This window comes from Rhea americana, unplaced genomic scaffold, assembly GCF_003343005.1.
Source record: "Rhea americana isolate MKP2758 unplaced genomic scaffold, rheAme1 scaffold_132, whole genome shotgun sequence".
NCBI classification, from domain to species: Eukaryota; Metazoa; Chordata; class Aves; order Rheiformes; family Rheidae; genus Rhea; species Rhea americana.
In genome coordinates, this window is record NW_028185395.1 from 469,404 (window position 1) to 488,500 (window position 19,097).

The window sequence follows — 19,097 nt, forward strand, 5'->3', positions numbered from 1 at the left end:
AATAACATCTTTGCAAAACAAGAGAAACATGCATACTAGAAAACTCTCCTTCAAAACTGAGTTCATCTCATATATTTGAAGCACTTAACTGAGACGTTGAAGTCAGTTTAGGTATCCTCCAATATTGAGAGAGAGGGAAAAAGTCTCCTGTATTAGATGGACTGAACTACCATGAAAGAAGTACCTCTCTGCCCATTCACTACACTAAAGAGGACTGAAGAGACAAAAATTCTAGTTTGGTGTCCCATTCCTGTAAGTAACTCAGGTGAGGTGGCAAAGAGCTGGGCCTTAATGTATTGGTCTAAATGAAACAGAAAGCCTGCCCTTGTTTCCAACAGATACTGAACTGTACTCCAGCTCTGTATTTGTGCAGTGATTTTATTTCCTTCTGTTTTCACTAAAATCTGAAGCCAGTTTTGCCTTTCTTTCCTGGGTGTTTTGTCTGAGGCAACTCTACAGGTCTGAAGGGAGTAAGTCCTGGCTTGAGCCAGAAAGCAAACTTAACCAGTCCTTCAAACATTTCAGGATTTACTTCAGAAGACTAGATTGCTATAATTATACCAGGTGAGACGAAAAATGATCCTCAATTCTCATACTAAAAGTAGGTTTTTGAATGATTTAGTAGAATAATTTACAAACATATAGCTGTTCTATCCTCTCCTAAACACTTAGTGGGATTTTTAATTGGCTTCTCAGGAAATCACATCATTAGTATTTAGAATCATGTCATTAGTGTAGATGTCGTACAAAATACACTTCTACTGCATTTAAATGTCCAGATCTGGACTCGACTGCTGGAAATAATGAGGTGTTACTCCAACTGACATAGTCTCTTTGACATATACTCTGAAAGCTTTGTAAAAAGAAAATATTCAGCATCTCCTCTGGGATGACATGGAACGTGTCTGAGCGAAGGGTTAAAGACTAGTTTAAATTTGACCCAGAGCAGTAACATTTAAGAGGTAAAACTATTTGTTAGCTGTTCTGAGGGCCTGTGAAATGCATTGCTGGCTCTGACCATTTCTTGGAGGATGTACAGAGCATACAAAGGATTAGCTGATGATACTCACTTTTATAGTCTTTGTATCCCTTTATAACTTGTAAGTAATACTGAAAATTAGGCCTATACAAAGAGCATTGCATGCTTTTGATGCATTTTTTACACAGATGGCTAAAGTTTTTCCAGTATTCTTGTGCAAAACACACATCTTTTTCCAAGATTGCGTATGTTTTCCAGTTAACTGCCATGTACCACCCTTGATACCTTGATAAAAAACAGGTGTCCTTCCACATACACGTTCTGGTAAATGATGCCGCACTGAGACTAGGGAGAGATGTATTATATTTCTAGCACTGACACTGAGCTGCTGGATGAAACTGGGTCAATGATTTTGTCTCTTTCCTTCCAGGTGTCATATGTTTACACTCTATACTCTTTGGTACAAGGTCTGTTTCCTCCGATGTTCAGATGGTGATACTCCAAGCCTGCCTATAATAAGAAGAACAACTTTCTAGACGTGACAGTTGGCCATCAATATTTTAGGAAGAATTATTGCTGAATGTATGTATTTTTCTTTATAGAGCTTTGTTTACTGAAAAAAATCTAAAGATATACAACAGGTGTCACTTGGGTATGTGAAATGTTATGTTACTAAATAATACTTACATTCACAACCAAATCAGAAGGAAGGTTTTAGATTCATGAAGAAAAAGCCTCAAACAGTAATGTGACATGATAATATTTATTGATTCTAATTACGATTAAAAAAAGGTTCACAACTGTCAGATAAAAATACCTGCAGAGCCTATTGAAACAGGAACTTAAGAAGAAAATCAAAGGAAACAGTCACCACAGAGGCACTTGAGAAAATGCTACAGTTATAAAAGGCACAAATTCATCACGCACACAGCATATATATTCCTGCAAAGTGAAGTCACTTTTTTTTTCTTCCAAAACATAGAGGCAGGCACCACTTAACACTGATCTGTACTTGTTCACAGGAGACACACTATAAGCTGCAGTCTATGACAATGCATAAACAATTTAATTGTAGAGATACTTTGAAAGTAAGACCACTTTGGCCATCTTGTTTTTATCTTTATTGAAGAATAAACTATGAGATCAACATGGTCATTGTAAGAGGGAACGTTAGTTTGTTTAAAGGTGTATTTGTGGGCACTTGTAATCTGCATTTTAAGTGCGTTTAGTTCTTGTCAGAGAGTACTGGTAGCTCTGTTGTTATTTAATTCTGGCTCCCGTTTGCATCAGAGCAGTCTAGTAGGACATAGAATTCCTTCTTCCATGAAAATATTTTTCTTTCATATCTCAAAAAGATTTTAAATTTTTGCACTTTTATAAAGCTTATCCAAGCGAAATCATAGTCCCACTGAAGAAGCAGCAAGATTATTTCAACAAAAGCCTCTTGTTTCTCATCCAGGCGTTGGATTCCAATTATGGACAACGCTTAGACATATATTTCAGTATCATCAATGTCTCTCATTGACAGTGGATGTGTTATTTGGAATCAGTATCTGCATTGAGAAAAAGATATCATTTAAGAAAAGATATGGGGCTGACTCAGACTGTTCCCTCCCTTGTTATTGTTGAGTAGTTTATACAAGTAGCTTTCAAACATTTTGATTAACACAGATTTTCACACTATGATCTGACATTTTCTGCTATATATAATTGCTATTGGAACAGTGTACAAGCAAGTGAACCATCCTTTTCTAGCAAATTAAGATCCTTAAAAAATATACATGATTACACAGATCAGTTCATAACAGAAAAATATTATTATTTCCATGGTTGTTTCTATAATGAATTTTTTTTTTAAGTTGGAAAATTGCTGGCTTTTTTTCATAGCATTGGATTTCTCATCAAACATGTTAATAAATTATTAATACAGCACTGTCAAATACCAGTTAAACCAAACCCAATTTCCCTCTTTGAAGGTTTAGGGTGAAGTTATTTTAAAATGTAAACCAGTGCTAACAATTCCCGCTACTCATGGGAATGAATTTTCAATTCTCTATCTATATTTATCAGTTTTCTCCATACACTGGCATACACATACACAAAGTGTCATATTTTCCTTTTATTTGGAAGATGTTGAGGAAACAACAGCTAACACCTGCTTTTAATCATATAGTGGTCATAGACTCCACAACCTAATCCTAGCAAGACACTGCTGTAGAGTCAAAGAGAGAATTCCTAATGTTTACGGAGTCTGGAAAGAGAGTCAAAAACTTTTAAGTGTTATTACAAATGTTGCATTCAGACCTCCCAGATCCATAAGACTTAGCTAGAAATCTCAGGAGATCCAAATTCAGTTTGGGATTTCAGACAGTTCCAACTTTTGTTTTTGACAGATAGCATAAGAAATGCTTTCTTCATGGGCTTTTTTTCTCCCATTTTGTTTCACTTTGAAACTAAGAAAGGTTTATATCTATACATACATCCTTTTAAAAATTGACCAGGCTTGTGAGAAGCTCTGGTTATGATTAAGATCAGTGCTACCTATGCCTAAATTCTGTTACTCCTTGGGTTTTCTACTCCTGTGGCACAGAGCATTTTCTTGTTAGACTAGGAAAAAACTCTTCCAGATTCAGGAGCAAAAAAAGATAAAGACAGATACATTTTGGACATGAATAAAAGCAACCCGTCTTTATCAGTCTCAAGGGTTTGCCCCCTCTTTCCAGACCTGCAGAGTATTTCTAGGGCAGAAATGGGAATTGACTACTTGAAACTACTTGAATTTCAAGTAGTTTCTGCAGGAAGTCATTCTGCAAATGTAGCAGTTCTTTATATGTCCATATGTATTACATAAGTAGGTATTCACTGTCTAAAACTTATCAATATTAGACCAAGACTTTAAAAATATCTTCCCAAATTTAGGTTCTTATGTCTATTTTTTGGCCCAAGAATTACCTAAGCTGCAAAAGCTCTGAGCTTGTACAGTTCCCATTCAGCTCTGGGTCCTTCATTCTTTTAGTAAATAAATCACACAGACAGAAAGCCCACATAGAAGTAATTTAGGCATACTTTGAGGTTGACAAATGTCTTAGCCAATTAATGCTCTGTGTCATACAATGAGAAAGGCCATATGTACTGCACTATTTTTCTGACTGAAGAATCTTTATGTCTAAAAAGTTCCCTGATGCATTTTAAAATGAGGACATGTTATAGGACACTCTTTTGTGATACTCTGTTGTGATAAAATCCAAACTGCAGCTACAAAAAGATTTTTAACTGACCCATGAAGTTTAAAAGAATGAAACATAAGGGCAGGTCAGAACTTCATGCACAAATATTACAGCTTTATAAGTAGTTTAGTGGATTTCCATTTGGAGAATAAAGTGCTACTCAGCACAAACAAGGAAACCTGATGTTAGCCCAAAAACTTCTGCACGGGACTGATGATATAGTTCCTCTACCATTTGCTCACCCCAGTTGCTAAACATATTATCATACTTCCCTCCATTTTTTTTAATGCAATATAATTTCTTTACATATAAATCATCACTAGCTGAAGGGAGAATTGCAGCATATAGGCTCAGGAAACATTCCAACTTCATAAATTTTCTCAAACTCCATGTGCACTGGACCAAATCCTGCCCTCAGTTATATCTGTGACTTCCTGTTGTGTCTTGTACAGATACAAAACAGCAGAATAATCTAGAAAAAGGTACTTTGATGTTTACAGGCAGGCATCTAAAGTTTTGGGGCATTTTTTTTTTTTGTTGGTTTACACTGTTTGAAATGTACCGAACAAGGGAAGGCAGAAGCAGCTGTAAAGGACTGTTTGACATGGTTCTGTTTGCTCTCTCTGTCGTTTATACCCTTGATTGGCTACCAAAAATGCAGTCAGTACAACACTGCACAGCAGGCTGAACTGGAAGTGCTAATCACACTGATCTTGCTGTTAGGAAAGACTGACGTTCTGAATCAAGCTGAATGAAATCAAGTTCTGAATTAAGCTGTGTTCAGCATGAAGCAAGTGTAGAGACACAGATAAAGTTCCTATTTTTTATGCAAAGCTACATTTTCAAGCCCATTGTACTTTACCAGGCAAGAGAAAGCCCTTGTGTCAAGGTGTTCAAAGTCTAAACCTAAGAAGATTAAAGAAAAAAAAGGAGATAAGAAAATGATGTAAAAGAGCATTTATGGCCAACTTTACAGCTTCCTGGGATAGGCAGAGGTTAATTTGTTCCCTTGATATCTTGCAACAGCTTATGGAGGTAAAACCATGGAGCCATAGAGGCACTAGACATGGTGACAAATGTTCCAAAGGCTACATCTGTACCCTCATATTAACACAAGGCTCCCCGTTCATACTTGAGCCCAACATCCTGATCAGCCATACTGCTTTACACTGCTTCACATTGGCTGTAGTCTGGAGCCTGACAGTTTTTTAGGCAGAGAAGATCCGATCTCACACAAGGATGCATAAGCTCTGCCCTTACAGGCAGCATGAACGTAGCTGGCGATCTCAAAATTCAACCTCATTGCCAAAGGCAGCAAAGACATTGTCTTTAACTCACTGTGAGACAATTATGCTCTTGGAGATACTAATAAACTATGGGCATATTTGCATAGTTTAGATGGATAAATTTAGACTACCATTTCAAAAGATATCCTGACTTGTTCTTTAGGTGCTGCCTGGGCTTCAGACATTAGTGAACAACTCAACTGAAAGATCTCCACCAGCAGCATGCATGAACTAATTAATTATTCTTTAAGCTATGGATTTATTTTCCCAATTAGAGACAATGGGCAGAAATACTTTGTTTACAGCTAGAGATGGATGTGCCTACGAAGACTTGGAGTTCAGGGTATGGTTCGGATGCAAGTGTAAAAATGTCTGGAAATTACATCAGAACAGGCTTTATTGAGGTATTTTTGTCACTTCTGTTCTGAGATCTGGATTAAAAACCTCAAGGTGATAATGCTTGACAGGGTTTCCTAAAAATCCAACAACAAAAAATTACTGCTAGAAGTACGCCTGGATTCAAGGGGTGCTTTTTCAGTCTGGATCCCCTTTATTATTCATACCTCCCTTCTAGCAACTTCTCTCTACTGTTTTCTCCTCTTCTCCAGTCATGATCTGATTCTGGAGACAGGGAAGTATTTGCCAAAAAAAAAAAAAACTCTGAATAAAATAAAACAGTAAGTGTGAGGCTTTTTTTTGGCACCTTTTCAGTTTCGAACCAGAAGTCCTTTTTTGTAGGCAAATAGCCCTGCAGCTGTCACAGAGGTGAAGAAAGTGGAAAAGCCAATTAGCTTTAGCAGTCCTGGTATAGATGGTAAGTTCCTCTCCCAGAAGGTTGTAGTAATGGGCAGAGCTGGCACATCCTGTGGAGAGAGCATCCATCGTTAACACAACATAACCATCATGAGCAGGTGGGCAGGATATAAATCTAAAACATCTTGCAACAGAAACAAAAATGGGTTGAGACAGTTCATGTTATCAAAAAGTACAAGGTCTCAAAATTTTCTTCTCATTTAGAAGGAAGAAAAAGAGACACATGAAAAGAATTCAGAGGCAAAAAATACAATTCTTTTTAATTCCATGTTACTGAATCAGTAGAGGGGAGCCCTCTCTGGACTTCTATCATGTTTCTGTTCAGGAAAGGGTAGCTTTGGTGAGTAACAGAAAGATCACGGTGGTTTTGGTTTAAAGAACTTATCTAAAAAACAACCAACAGAATTTTATCTCGTCAGTAGTATCAAAGAAAATAATCCACTTAATACAGAAAGACTTACAATTGATTCAGGTTCTGGCCTCCAAATTTCACTGTGTGGGATTTTCCTCATAGCAAACAGTATCTAAAAATAAGTAACATTTCATAGTAAGTAACATTCATTCCTCCAAAGGGCAAAAGGTTTGTGTTTCAATTTTTGTTTTAAAATATTATTGGCCTGATTAAGATAAATTAGCAAACAAATCTGTGTGTGTTCAAATTTTAAAGAAAGCCAGATCTTTGCACAAGTCATTTCTGGGGAGGCCTGATATTTAGTAAGATATTCCTCCTAGGAGAAAGTAAAAACAACAGAAATACCTCACCATGCTTAATTATTCAATGTGAGATGTCAGACCTTGACTAGTCCTATGTGAATACAGTAATATGAGCATGCCTAAGAATTAAGTACACACTTAAGTACACAAGAGAGGTGTGTATCAAACAGCTACTGAATGGGCAACCTATATAGGAAGCTAGGAGTCATTTGTTTTGTAAATTTTACTGTGGTGTAGGAAAAGGAACAGGATCCTGTGAGCAATGGCAGGACCTCATTTTCAGCCAGAGAAAAGTAAGATTGAAAAGAAAACTTTCACACTGGAAAAGTAATCATTCATAGTATCAAAGATACCAGGGATGAAGAAGAAAGATTATCTGAAACAATAATAATGAAAGACAGCAAAATGATTTTTTTTTAAGTAAAATAAAATGAAGACGATGCGTTAATGTTTTTTTCCTATTTCAGTCCCTTGTACATTTAACTAGATATGCATTCTTTTAAGATAGGCTTTTATTTTAGACAAGATTCAGGAATATCGTCAAGTCTTTATCTAAAACGGTGAGAAACATCCCTACACTGGATTTTTAACTGTCATAAATAAATGAGAAAAAGAAAAACAACACATTTTTACTAGTCAAGCTCACTTGCCAACTTCTCTGCTAAGGTCTGTGGAGGCCTCCTTACAGAGGTCATAAAGTGCTACCTCTGGAGGTTTTCAAGAACAGGTTGGATACAACCTGCATATGTGGGACAGTTTAAGTACAGCTGATCTCTGACTATATGAACTATCCAGATCCCTTACAAAACAAATTTCTGTTCTATGACTATAGTTTGTATACATAAGGTTCCCTTCCCCTCATAAAAAAAGACGAGATTTTTCTTGCTGCTCCAGAAACTGCAACATTTACGAAAAATATTTGAGGAACTTGCACCTTCTTATCAAGCAAGATACTTAAGTCTTTGCGTAAGGACTATATATAAGGCACTAAATCGATAGTAATGCTCAGAAACAGTTGAGGAAGGGGCTTGCTGGTCTGCAGACCATCAGAACTGAGCTATTACAAATGAGGCTAACGACCAAGGTCTCTCAGTATGATGACCAACACAATGCACCCATTTCTGGGGGAAAAAAAAGCCTGAGAATCTTCCCATTAAAGAATAAAGAAACACGTAATTCCTGGAAACAGAAGAGTTTGATAAAATAGCCAGAGTACATCCTAAATATTCCAAATCTAAATGCATAACCTTAATTCTTTTTGAAGCCTATCCCCTTATCAGGGATCTGCGTCAAGATTTTGGAATGACAGAAGTTGGCAACACTCAGTCCCCATTTGGCCTCTAGCCAGTTTACACAGGATACTTGACAGTGCTTTTTACTTTGGGTTTGTGTCTTACCTCTCTGGCTGCTCTTTCTCCAGCCTGAACAGCCCCCTCCATGTATCCACTCCACTCAGTGGCTGTCTCTGTGCCAGCAAAATAGATTCTGTCAATGGGCTGCCGAAGAATCCTTGAGAGGGACAAGCAATAAGTCACATCATCCACATTAAGAAAGATGACTAAAATCCTTGGGCAAAGATTAGAATAAGAGCGTTTTAAGTAACAGTGAAAACTGAAAGACAGTAACTTCAGGGGCTTGAGCTGGAGTCTGCATTGCATTTCCCTTTTACAACAGACACAGCAGTGTTCATATTTTCTGTATTGTGATCCTTGTAACGCTATTTCTAGATAATGATCTAGTACTTGTGAAAGTGTAAAGGACAATTAGTCTGAGATGAGACTTATTCTATCTTATGAGTTTAGCTAGCATCCCAAAAAACAGTGCCAGTCATCACTGGCTTTCTAGACTTCACAGTGCAGCATTCTGAAGTATAGTGCCATGATATCTAAATAATAAGAAAAAAATGGGGGGTATCTTTTATTCATTTTTGCCAGAAATTGCAACAATTAGTACCACAAAAATTATTTTAAAATCTAAGGACTCTGTATGTTCTTCATTACAGCTGCTTCACTGCTCTCATTTTTTTCTAAATTGTGAAGACTTAAACTTTAAGGAGATCTACGATACTACATTAAAAACTAGGCATTTGAAATGCAATCACTGATCTGATCAGTAAGCCTTTTTTCTTTTTGGTAAATCTTATTTTCATGAAAAAAAAATATGTCTGAGAGGCCTGTAGACAATGGCACACTGATTAATGCAGTAAGTGTTTATCTCCTAAGAGGAACAGGCCATACGAATCACTCCTAACAGTCAGTGTTGGCAGGACTTTGTTCTCTACCAGTATTTATAAAATACCAGTGAAAGATGTGCTGGAAATGGTAACAGTGATCTCAAACACCAAAAACCTGTTTTGTAAACAGATCGTAAAAACTTCCACACTCCCTTCCAAGTCAGCTGTATTCACGGAATAACAGAAGTGAAAAAAGCCCCTAAGTTACTGTACTCATCCATCATAAACCCCAATGGAGAGAAGTGGTAAGCTATACCTGCTTAAAACATTCCTTAATGATTTTAAAAGTATAAAGCCAGTAGAGCGACAGAGAATTTATGATCCTTTCTAAGGTTGTTTATTAACTTGGTCTTATCTTACTACGCTGAAGTTCATCATTAATAGACATTGTACCTTCCATACTGAGTCATTATGCCTGGTGGGAAGTATGCTGTGTAGCACCCTCCAGAATACTGTTCTTCACACCAGTTCTTCTCTTCATAATGCACTGGCTGTAAAAACAGAGATTAATTCACTCCAAGGAATGGACAAAGTCCTGAGGAAACTAAAAAAAGAACTGAGTAGACTGCAGTGAGGAGTAATTTACGATTTGTTGCATGACAATGCCTGACAAGACATTTAACAAGTTTCTTAATGCAGCATGGATCAGATATAATAAATCTTAATTCAAGACACAGCTAGCTTTTTTTTGTAAACAAGCTAATATGGACATTGTAGGACAAAATCCTCTTAATCTGTCAACATAAATTTATGCTTAGAGCATAAATTAGAGCCATGTAAAATGAAGTTAATCTCTAATGTAAACACATACAACATTCACAATATGCCCACTGGATACAAGCACACTCTGTTCAAAAATGCGAAGTATGGCATTTGCGTAGCTCTATTGCTATGTTTAAAAAGATATGATCTTGAGACTCATATCTACAACATCCAACTCACCTAAAATTATCCTTAAAGGATAATGGGCATTAATAACATAAAGCAAGTTTGAGAACCCACAAATCCTATCAGCTATTTAACCATTACAGGGAAGGCAAGAGAAAGGCAAAAAGAAAAGCATATGCAGCCAACAACTAGTAAAAGAAGAAACTTTATGCTGGACACAGACTGTGAGGGACTGAGGACTGAGAGGGAATGGCAAGCCTGTTGCATCTGAAGACAACTGAGATTTATGGCATAGTAGTAACCATTGTGAATGTCACTCTTACCACTGAAGCTGGTATACAATGCCTGTGTTTTTAATTGTTTCATAAGATCGTTCTTCTTCTCAGTGTCAAATACAAAGTGAGATTTGCCACAACGTCCTCTCTGCTCCTCTACAGAAAGCTACGGGCACCCCTGCAGCAGGTACCTTTCCAAAATGCTAGGGAGCACTCTGCCAGAACACAGCTGCTTTCCAGTGTCACTGTGTCATTCCCCATTTCAACAAGGTGGGTTGCTGCTAGCATGTGCTAATGCCAAGGTTGTGGGTTCAATCCCCATATGGGCCCCTTGCCTGATGGTTGGTAGATGACCTCCAGAGGTCCCTTCCAACTTTACCATTCTATGAAGTCTGACAAGAGACACTGTGGTGTATATTTTGTTCTTACATGCAAAGCATCCTCTGATCCCAGAACCCTTGCATAAAGTTCACACAGCTTCTTCTTCCTGAAAAAAAAAAAAGCAACAAAAACTTCTCTGTAAGTAAAATCAACTGCTGCTAACATGCTCTAGTTTTGAGAGAACAAGCATTAATATCTGGTTAAGCTTGAGGTTTCAGCCCTTCAGGGTCTATCCTAATTGCTCAGACTCTGGATTGGATCACTTTAGAAATAACTCTATCATTCAATAAACTCTTGTGTTGTAGAAGTGCCAGTTATGCAAGCTGTCTCCTCAATACACCTCTAGCAGCCCACAGTCATATATTACCCAAAGGTCCTTTAGGCTGTCAGGAAAAGAAAGAAGTGAAGCTTTGCACTTTTTCTCTTGACAGACAGCCCAAGTTATGATCTGTTCCTACAAAGGCATAGGTATCGATAGCCTGAGGCTCTCAAAGAATCAGTACTTTATTTATATATCTATAAAATCTCCTCCTGTTTTAGTGTATGAATCTACAGATCCACGAACATACTTCACTCGGTATCAAACCCTAAATGCAATAAAGTTTGTTCTTACAAGCTGTAGGATCTTTCTGTTTACTGTTAGCTGCACTGCACCACTTCCCAAATAGACCAAGATGAAGATGAAACAACAGTTAACAATTATGTAAACAAAACACTAGAAAGACATTTATTTGATTTATTTTTGCAAGCACATTCCATGCTATGCTGGGCACAAAGCACAGCAGAAATATATCAGTCCAAATTCTGTAGGTGTTTGAGCTACGCTTACAGCTATATAAGCACACCAGGAATCCATAAATATGCTCCAGTATGAAGGCACCCAGCTCTGCAGGAGCTCAGCTATGAGCAGCTGAACTCAAAGAAGCATATTGAGGGAGGATGAGGAAAAAAAGAGAAAAAGAACAGGAAGAACTGAAGGGCTTTAGATAAGGTGTTCTTCTGTGCAGGTTGGTGCTTGAGTAGAAAATGTGGAGGCTGCAAACATTCAAAAGAGCTGTGACCCTGGGATGATTTCACTGCTCTCAGGTGACAAGTCTTGCAGCAGCCCTGTCAGCCAGGAGGAAAGTAGCCAATTCCTTGCTCCAGCAGCAGAAATGCATGGTGAGATACTGCCCGGCCAGGGGGGTTTCCAGAGCTGCCAGAGGTAAATATTGACATTCTTCGGCAGTCTCAGGGTGAGAGAGATCCCACAATAGCCATACCTAAAGGGACGATATCGTCCCTCTAAGCAGTGACTTTTGTGCCCTGCAGACCACCAGCACCCCCACAGTGTCTGAACCAAACAGAGACATTTCAATGGCACTTTCCAGCAAAATACCCTGCTAGGGACTGCCCACTCCCCTCACAAATGCCCATCACCTTCTGCTTTCCAGTAAGTTGGTCACACTATGGGGCTCACAGGAAAATGAGCATCACCTTGGGATCCATCTACTTCTGCTCCTCTTAGCCCCATGACAGGGGTGGAGAACACTTCTTGAGATCTGCCTGTGCCCTGCAGGTGTGACTCACATACCCTCCAAAAAGCCTGGAAATGGCATAACAGAGGCTGTCAGGTCAGCTGCAGGGCTTCAAAAAGATAAAAGTTCACAGTTGTTTGCTAACTATATTGCAAATAAAGACAAAGTTACTTTAAGATAGCTATGAAAAAGTAAATATTAACTTTCAGGTCAATGACCTCTTCATATCAAAGAAATTTTGACCTAGTAAGGAGTTATTTAATTGATAACAAGGTGTTACTTGAAAAAAAAATGTTCAGTTTCCAAAGGGTTGAATTGTACCAATAATAATCTGTCAGTGAGGACATTTACCCTAACAAAAATAATTCTTAGAGATATGTTGGCCTTTTACGAAATCTGTGTCTTTTGTGCTAGAACACTTTAAACAGTTATTTATTTATGGGCTATTGCTAGCATGGAATATACTGAATACAGCATATGCAATGAGTAAAACCCTTATTTCTTGGCCTTGGATTCAACTATGAAATTGTCATCAGATCTGATAAGGGGAATGTTATATCTAGGGCTGGCCAGAGAGGGTCCTGTTGAGAATTAGTCTGCCTGGTGATTCCCTGCTATGATGCAGAAGTGCCTGCGCTCAGCTCTTTTCCCTGGTCTTTTACTCCAAGGCAGTGCACAATGCCACCACCTTCATTGCACAGCTATGAAAGATGGGACGTAATCTAACTACTCCAATTACTCATTGTCACCTGGCCTGAGAACACCAGATAGAAGACAGCAGTGGGTTTCACTCCCTTAAATCTGGCTCAGGCTGCAAAAGTTTTTGTCTCCTCTTGTATGATTCCAGGCCATGATTTGAAATAGCTGCCACAAACCCTAGATGCCATTCCTCCCATACAAGGAATGCTGAAAATCGTAGCCATTGCTGACAATGTGATAAAGGGGGAGCCCAGCTCTAGATAACTGGAGAGCACCACATCTCACCAGACAGCTGGCCCACCTTGCTCCTCTGCAGATTGCTGCAAGAAGCCACAGTTAGAAGGGATTCCTCCCTGCAAACAGCATAGCTCTCATCTACTTGGGTGCATCCTGGGCGATCATGCTCTACCTTTTCCAGGACTACAGTTTCCCCTGAAAGGATAGTCATACTTGTGTACAGGGGAGGAGGTGTAGCTTCATCGAGCAGGCTCCTGCCTTGACAAGCTGGGACAAGGAAGGCAGGATTCAGAGAAGCACCTCTGGGCCCCAAACTGAGGTACATCTATTGGGTATCAACCCAAGCATAATTTATAACCATTTCTTATCCCCCCCCAAAATAAGTCTTTCCCAGTCTAAGGTTTATGCCTCAAAAAGACAAATGTTCAAAATCTTGCTGTTTAAAACTTAACTATAGGCAATAGCAGAGTCAGTCATGCTAATACTTTCAACACCCACACGAAAGCAAATTGTCTTTAATGGAGCCTTATACATGTTACGGCATTCCTTCATTTCACAGAAATTTAGAGGCTGTTCTTAAACAGCTATTCTGAGCATACAAGATGCTCAGATGCATCTTGTATGTTGGCACACAGTGCGAGATACCATTTGGTGTTTATGATGGCTTAAGATGCTGGATGCACTGGATTTCAGAATACTTGCACTGTTTTTAAGAGACTCCCAGCAGGTCACTGACTATTTCAAAGCCTAAATGCTGAAGAAAAAGCTGCTTTGTCCATTTTTGCCAACATTGAAGGAACTCTGTGGACCAGGCTGTCATTTCAAGAGACTGGGATATTAACAGCCCCATTTAGGCCCATTATCCACAGGCTGCAAAGATACCTGCAAAGCTAATTCTGAGATGACAACAAGTATTCTAGTTAGGCTGGCTATTACTATAAAATGTTTATTTGGACACTCGGTATTCCTTGTGACATGCTTTAAATATAAATGTATTTTCTCCATGTCAAAATAATGTTATCATATTTGCACACTCGTAGCTTTTAATTTGACCATAGAATCATAGAATCAGTAAGGTTGGAAGAGACCTCTGGAGATCATCTAGTCCAACCTCCCTGCTCAGCAGGGTCACCTAGAGCATGTTAGACAGGGTTGCATCCAGGCGGGCTTTGAATATCTCCAGAGAGGGAGACTCCACAAACTCTCTGGGCAACCTGTGCCAGTGCTCCGTAACTCTCACAGGGAAGAAATTCCCCCTCACGTTCAGGCGGAACTTCCTGTGGTTCAATTTCTGCCCATTGCCTCTTGTCCTGTCACAGGGGACAACTGAAAAGAGGTTATCCCTGTCCCCTTGACACCATCCCTTCAGGTACTTATACACATTGATCAGATGCCCTCTCAGTCTTCTCTCCCCCAGGCTGAAGAGGTCCAGCTCTCGCAGCCATTCCTCATAGGGCAGACGCTCCAGCCCTCTGATCATCTTCGTAGCCCTATGCTGGACTCTCTCCAGTAGCTCCATGTCTCTCTTGGACTGTGGAGCCCAAAACTGGACACAGCACTTGAGGTGAGGCTTCACCAGGGCTGAGTAGAGGAGATGAGGCCTCACCAGGGCTGAACAGAGGATGTGCAGTGAAACAGTGTGAGACCAAAACTCATTACTCAAAATTTAATGTTAATAATAGAGGAAACAGCACTACTCTATGCATGTATGTGTTCTAACAAGACAGTAGAAAAAACTTTAATCCGCGGTCGAAAAGTGTGTCTTTCTACAACTAGAAGTGGAGAGCTGGAGGCAGCTTTTTGACCCCTTCAGGATGTTGAGATCCAGTTCACAGCAGCCACATCAAGGCTGCAGTGAGTTACAAAGGCTGAAAAGACCTTCCAAGGGCCTGACGTAGGATGATTAGCAAAATCAAGTCCAATAGCCAACCTTGTCCCTGCTAGCAAGCTTTCAAAGTGCTCAATGCACCTCCAGGAGGCTACAGGGGTAGCAGTGGGAGAATGAGGCTGGCACCAGACCCTTCCTATAAAAAGTGACCTTAGCAACCAGCCTAGAGCAGCAGCTTAGGACAGCTTTTTGTACTGAGTACATGTAAGCAGAGCAGTCCTGTTGGAAATCGAGAACCTGAGAGTTTCCAGACTCCAGAGTTTCCAAAGGGCAGGGACTAAATGCAATGTTTCCTGCCAGTATCAGTGATGGCTCAATGTAATTCCCATAAAAACAAACAAGAGAGCTTCTTTCTTAAAGTAGCATTCCTGTGTACCATCACAAAGTTACAGACAGCTTCCTTGGAAATAGGGCATTATTTTTCCTGATCTGGTCATTTAAGACATAAGCTCAGATTCTATATAAGCCTTCAGTGTTTGCCCTTACCTTTCTTCTTTTGTGAGGTGCGTCAGTCTCCTACATTTTCGAGCGAGAATGAAGCTACAAAAAAGGAAGATCACAAACAATTAACTTTTATTATGTTATCACCTATCCTGCATTGATTAAAATGGTAATATCTTACGATTCCAACTACCTAGCATCACTACTAGCTTTTGGCTCCCTATCCAAAATATTCATTTCACCTTTTTGTGTAATGGTACTTGCTATGCAAGCTCTCACACTGGACCCTGCTTGCAGAACTCACTATACAGGAAATCACTCTGTAGTCTTGTTTAGAAAATTTGTACGAGCTGTTTTCTCATCCTCTAAATTTTATACAGAAGTACATGTGGGCATATAACAATGAAAAGTGAAGCTTGGAATGCAACTGGCAATTATTGTTCAATAACTTTTTAAGATTGAACATATTCTTCCCTAGCTGTCTATAAAATAATAATAATAATAATATATACTTCTAGAAATTCTCTAAATTCTTCATTTAAAGAATCGGAAGTTTGGGGGGAGGCAAAATATTTGGAGAAAACTTTAAATCTCTCCATTCTCCCTTGTCTTTATTCTCCTTCCTTCTCTCTACTCTATCTTCTATTTTGCCAAATGAAAAGGAGAAAAAATAGGGAGAAAAAGAAAATAAAAAAAATAGAATTTTATTTTTTGAAATTTACAAATAAATCGCAGGGAGAACTTTTTTGAAGGAAAAAAGCCATAGAGTAAAAACACTATACATTGAGCAACTCAACCCTTTAACTGTGTATTTTACTAAAGTTTTCCCCTTCAAAGCATCAGTGTTTCCATTTAAATTTCCTCTAAGACAAAATGAATAGACATTACCTAGACACCTTCTTTGTCTCTTACCCTATTATGGCAGGAAAGCTGCCATCAGGCTTAGTATCATCGAGTGTCAGACTAATTGCAGCATCTTCATCTTCAATGATCATGGTACCACAATAATCTGGTGATGATATGGAGGAAAGTAGTTAGGAACCAAGTATTCGAATATAGGAACAGGCTCTGGAGAGTCTGAAATATTTCGAACTCAACTGGAAAAAACCCTAAACAACTTGATCTAGATTGGCCCTGTGTTGAGCATGGTGTTGGTCCAGATGACATCCAGAGGCCTCTCCCAATCCGTATCATTCTTTGATTTTGTGATTCTAATATGGAAAGATATGAAAATGAAGACAACGAGAAATTAAAAAAAAAAAAAGTAATGCCATCCCCATCAAGTGACAAAGATTACGGTGCAGCTCCCTTGCTGATTTACAAGGCAGTGTAGTGTTACCTGGGCTCTGAGAAGTGCTAGGTCCTATTTAGAAGAGACAGTCTAGATCTAGATATCATGACAATTACCAATCCTTTCCAAGTATCTTTAAAGCTGAAAGTCAATGAAGGACTCTCCTGTTGTTGAATTTATGATACAAAAATAAATTATTCTGCAACCCAGTTAGTAAGTTATTTTATTTCACAGAAGCAGATTGCTCTCAGATACTGAAGAGGTTCAAATATTCCTGGCACAATTGTTTCTATATATGACGTTTATCACAGACATACAAGGATATATTTATACAATGCTCTGAAAATATGTTCTTCAAAGAAGAACAATCATTCTTAAAAGCACAGTGTGAAAACTATGAGTTTTACCAGGGAATGGGAGTCACCTCTTACCAGTCCATCCCAAAACCTTAAGGCCAAAATCCAGAACTCTTAGAATCATTCACTGACTAAAAAAAATCCTGTAATATCATAGTGACAAAGGGCAAGTAACATTTGTAGACAAATGAAGATGTTAACAATAAGGCTATGGACTCTTATTACAACCAGTGAAGAGAAATGGATAAACTCTACAGAGCAGTTCCTCTGAGATTCAAGTGAGTTCTAAATGAGATTAGAGGAAGGTGGAAGTATTCGGTATATAAACAGAGCCCAGGATGACACATCCAGATGGAAGGGTCTATGTGAAAACACCTTAATGAATCCTGCATAAAGCATCCAAAAGGCAGAGTTGTTTCAGACTGGTAACTGACAGAATAAAACTGTCTATCACACCTCATTTGTACCTTTACATTACTGAACGAGTGGGAGAGCCTCACCTCATACCCAGCTGCCACCGAAGGAACAGGAGAGGACAACAAAAAACAACCAAGACAACAAGGAGCAGGCATGAGCCCACCCTGACCTCTCCCTTCATGCTTGCCCCCCTTTTTTTCCTCCACGCATCCACCCTTTCTTTCCACCTAGACTCTCAGGTTTCTCAATCAGGGAAAGGCAAGAATGGCATAGAACTGTATGAAATCTCCTTTTAAGGTCTGCCATCCCTTAAAAACAAAGCATGCTCTGCTACCACATACCCTCCCCCTCTCTCTATCCCTACTATCCCCTTCAGTTAAAACTTAATACCCTTCTTCTTCCAGAAAGTTTCCTTATAGTACACGATGCACTTGATGACTGAGCCCATGGGGATTCGGTTGATCAACTGATTTCTCATTGGGGGCAAAGGTGGGTTGAAATGAATCTTCAAACCAAGAGCTGGGGGAATGGCACTGATCACGTATTTGCCCTGGAAAAGAAATCATAAATAAACTAAATACAATCTCCACTGCTTCATGATAACTATATCACTCTAAGAACCTTGGCAGACATCTGTGAAGGTCACAGGGTATATCTTCTGAAGCAATTTTCGCCCTTATCACTAGAATTGTACAACCGAACCCTCACAAAATCCTGGTTGCTAGAACATCAAACAAGCATTATATAAACAATCACCTGTACCAATGATGGGCAGTGGCTCTTTCCCTAGCACTTGAAATAAATCCAGTGGGAAGATTTTCTGTGTTAAGAGGGCCTCCTCAGCAAGTTTGCTGATGATACCAAACTGGAAGGAGTGGCTGATACACCTGAGGGCTGTGCTGCCATCCAGAGAGACCTAGACAGGCTGGAGAGCTGGGCAGAGAGGAACTTCATGAGGTTCAACAAGGGCAAGTGCAGAGTCCTGCATCTAGGGAAAAATAACCCTAGACATCAGTACAAGCTGGGGGCTGACCTTCTGGAGAGCAGCTCAGCAGAGAAAGACCTGGGAGTGCTGGTGGATGACAAGTTGACCACGAGCCAGCAATGTGCCCTTGTGGCCAAGAAAGCCAGTGGTATCCTGAGGTGCATTGGGAAGACTGTTGCCAGCAATCAAGGGAGGTGATCCTGCCCCTCTACTCGGCCCTAGTGAGGCCTCATCTCGAGTACTGTGTCCAGTTCTGGGCTCCACAGTCCAAGAGAGACCTGGAGCTACTGGAGAGAGTCCAGTGTAGGGGTACAAAGATGATCAGAGGGCTGGAGCGTCTGCCCTATGAGGAATGGCTGCGAGAGCTGGGCCTCTTCAGCCTGGGGGAGAGAAGACTGAGAGGGCATCTGATCAATGTGTATAAGTACCTGAAGGGATGGTGTCAAGGGGACAGGGATAACCTCTTTTCA

The 19,097-nt window shown here is 39.5% G+C and overlaps 1 protein-coding gene across 1 annotated transcript in view; it reads right to left on the reverse strand.

Moving 5' to 3' along the window:
* Positions 1-1,728: 1,728 nt before the first annotated feature.
* LOC146599790 (amine oxidase [flavin-containing] B-like) overlaps positions 1,729-19,097 on the reverse strand; it is a 52,676-nt gene continuing 35,307 nt past the window's right edge. Inside the window, exons 8-16 of the mRNA XM_085297895.1 lie at positions 18,033-18,192; positions 16,491-16,587; positions 15,624-15,677; positions 10,845-10,902; positions 9,646-9,743; positions 8,417-8,528; positions 6,767-6,829; positions 6,196-6,355; positions 1,729-2,532 (exon numbers count right to left, since the gene is read on the reverse strand). Of these exons, the coding sequence (XP_085154021.1) occupies positions 6,200-6,355; positions 6,767-6,829; positions 8,417-8,528; positions 9,646-9,743; positions 10,845-10,902; positions 15,624-15,677; positions 16,491-16,587; positions 18,033-18,192 (798 nt within the window). The 3' untranslated portion in view covers positions 1,729-2,532; positions 6,196-6,199. The remainder of the gene's footprint in view (positions 2,533-6,195; positions 6,356-6,766; positions 6,830-8,416; positions 8,529-9,645; positions 9,744-10,844; positions 10,903-15,623; positions 15,678-16,490; positions 16,588-18,032; positions 18,193-19,097) is intronic.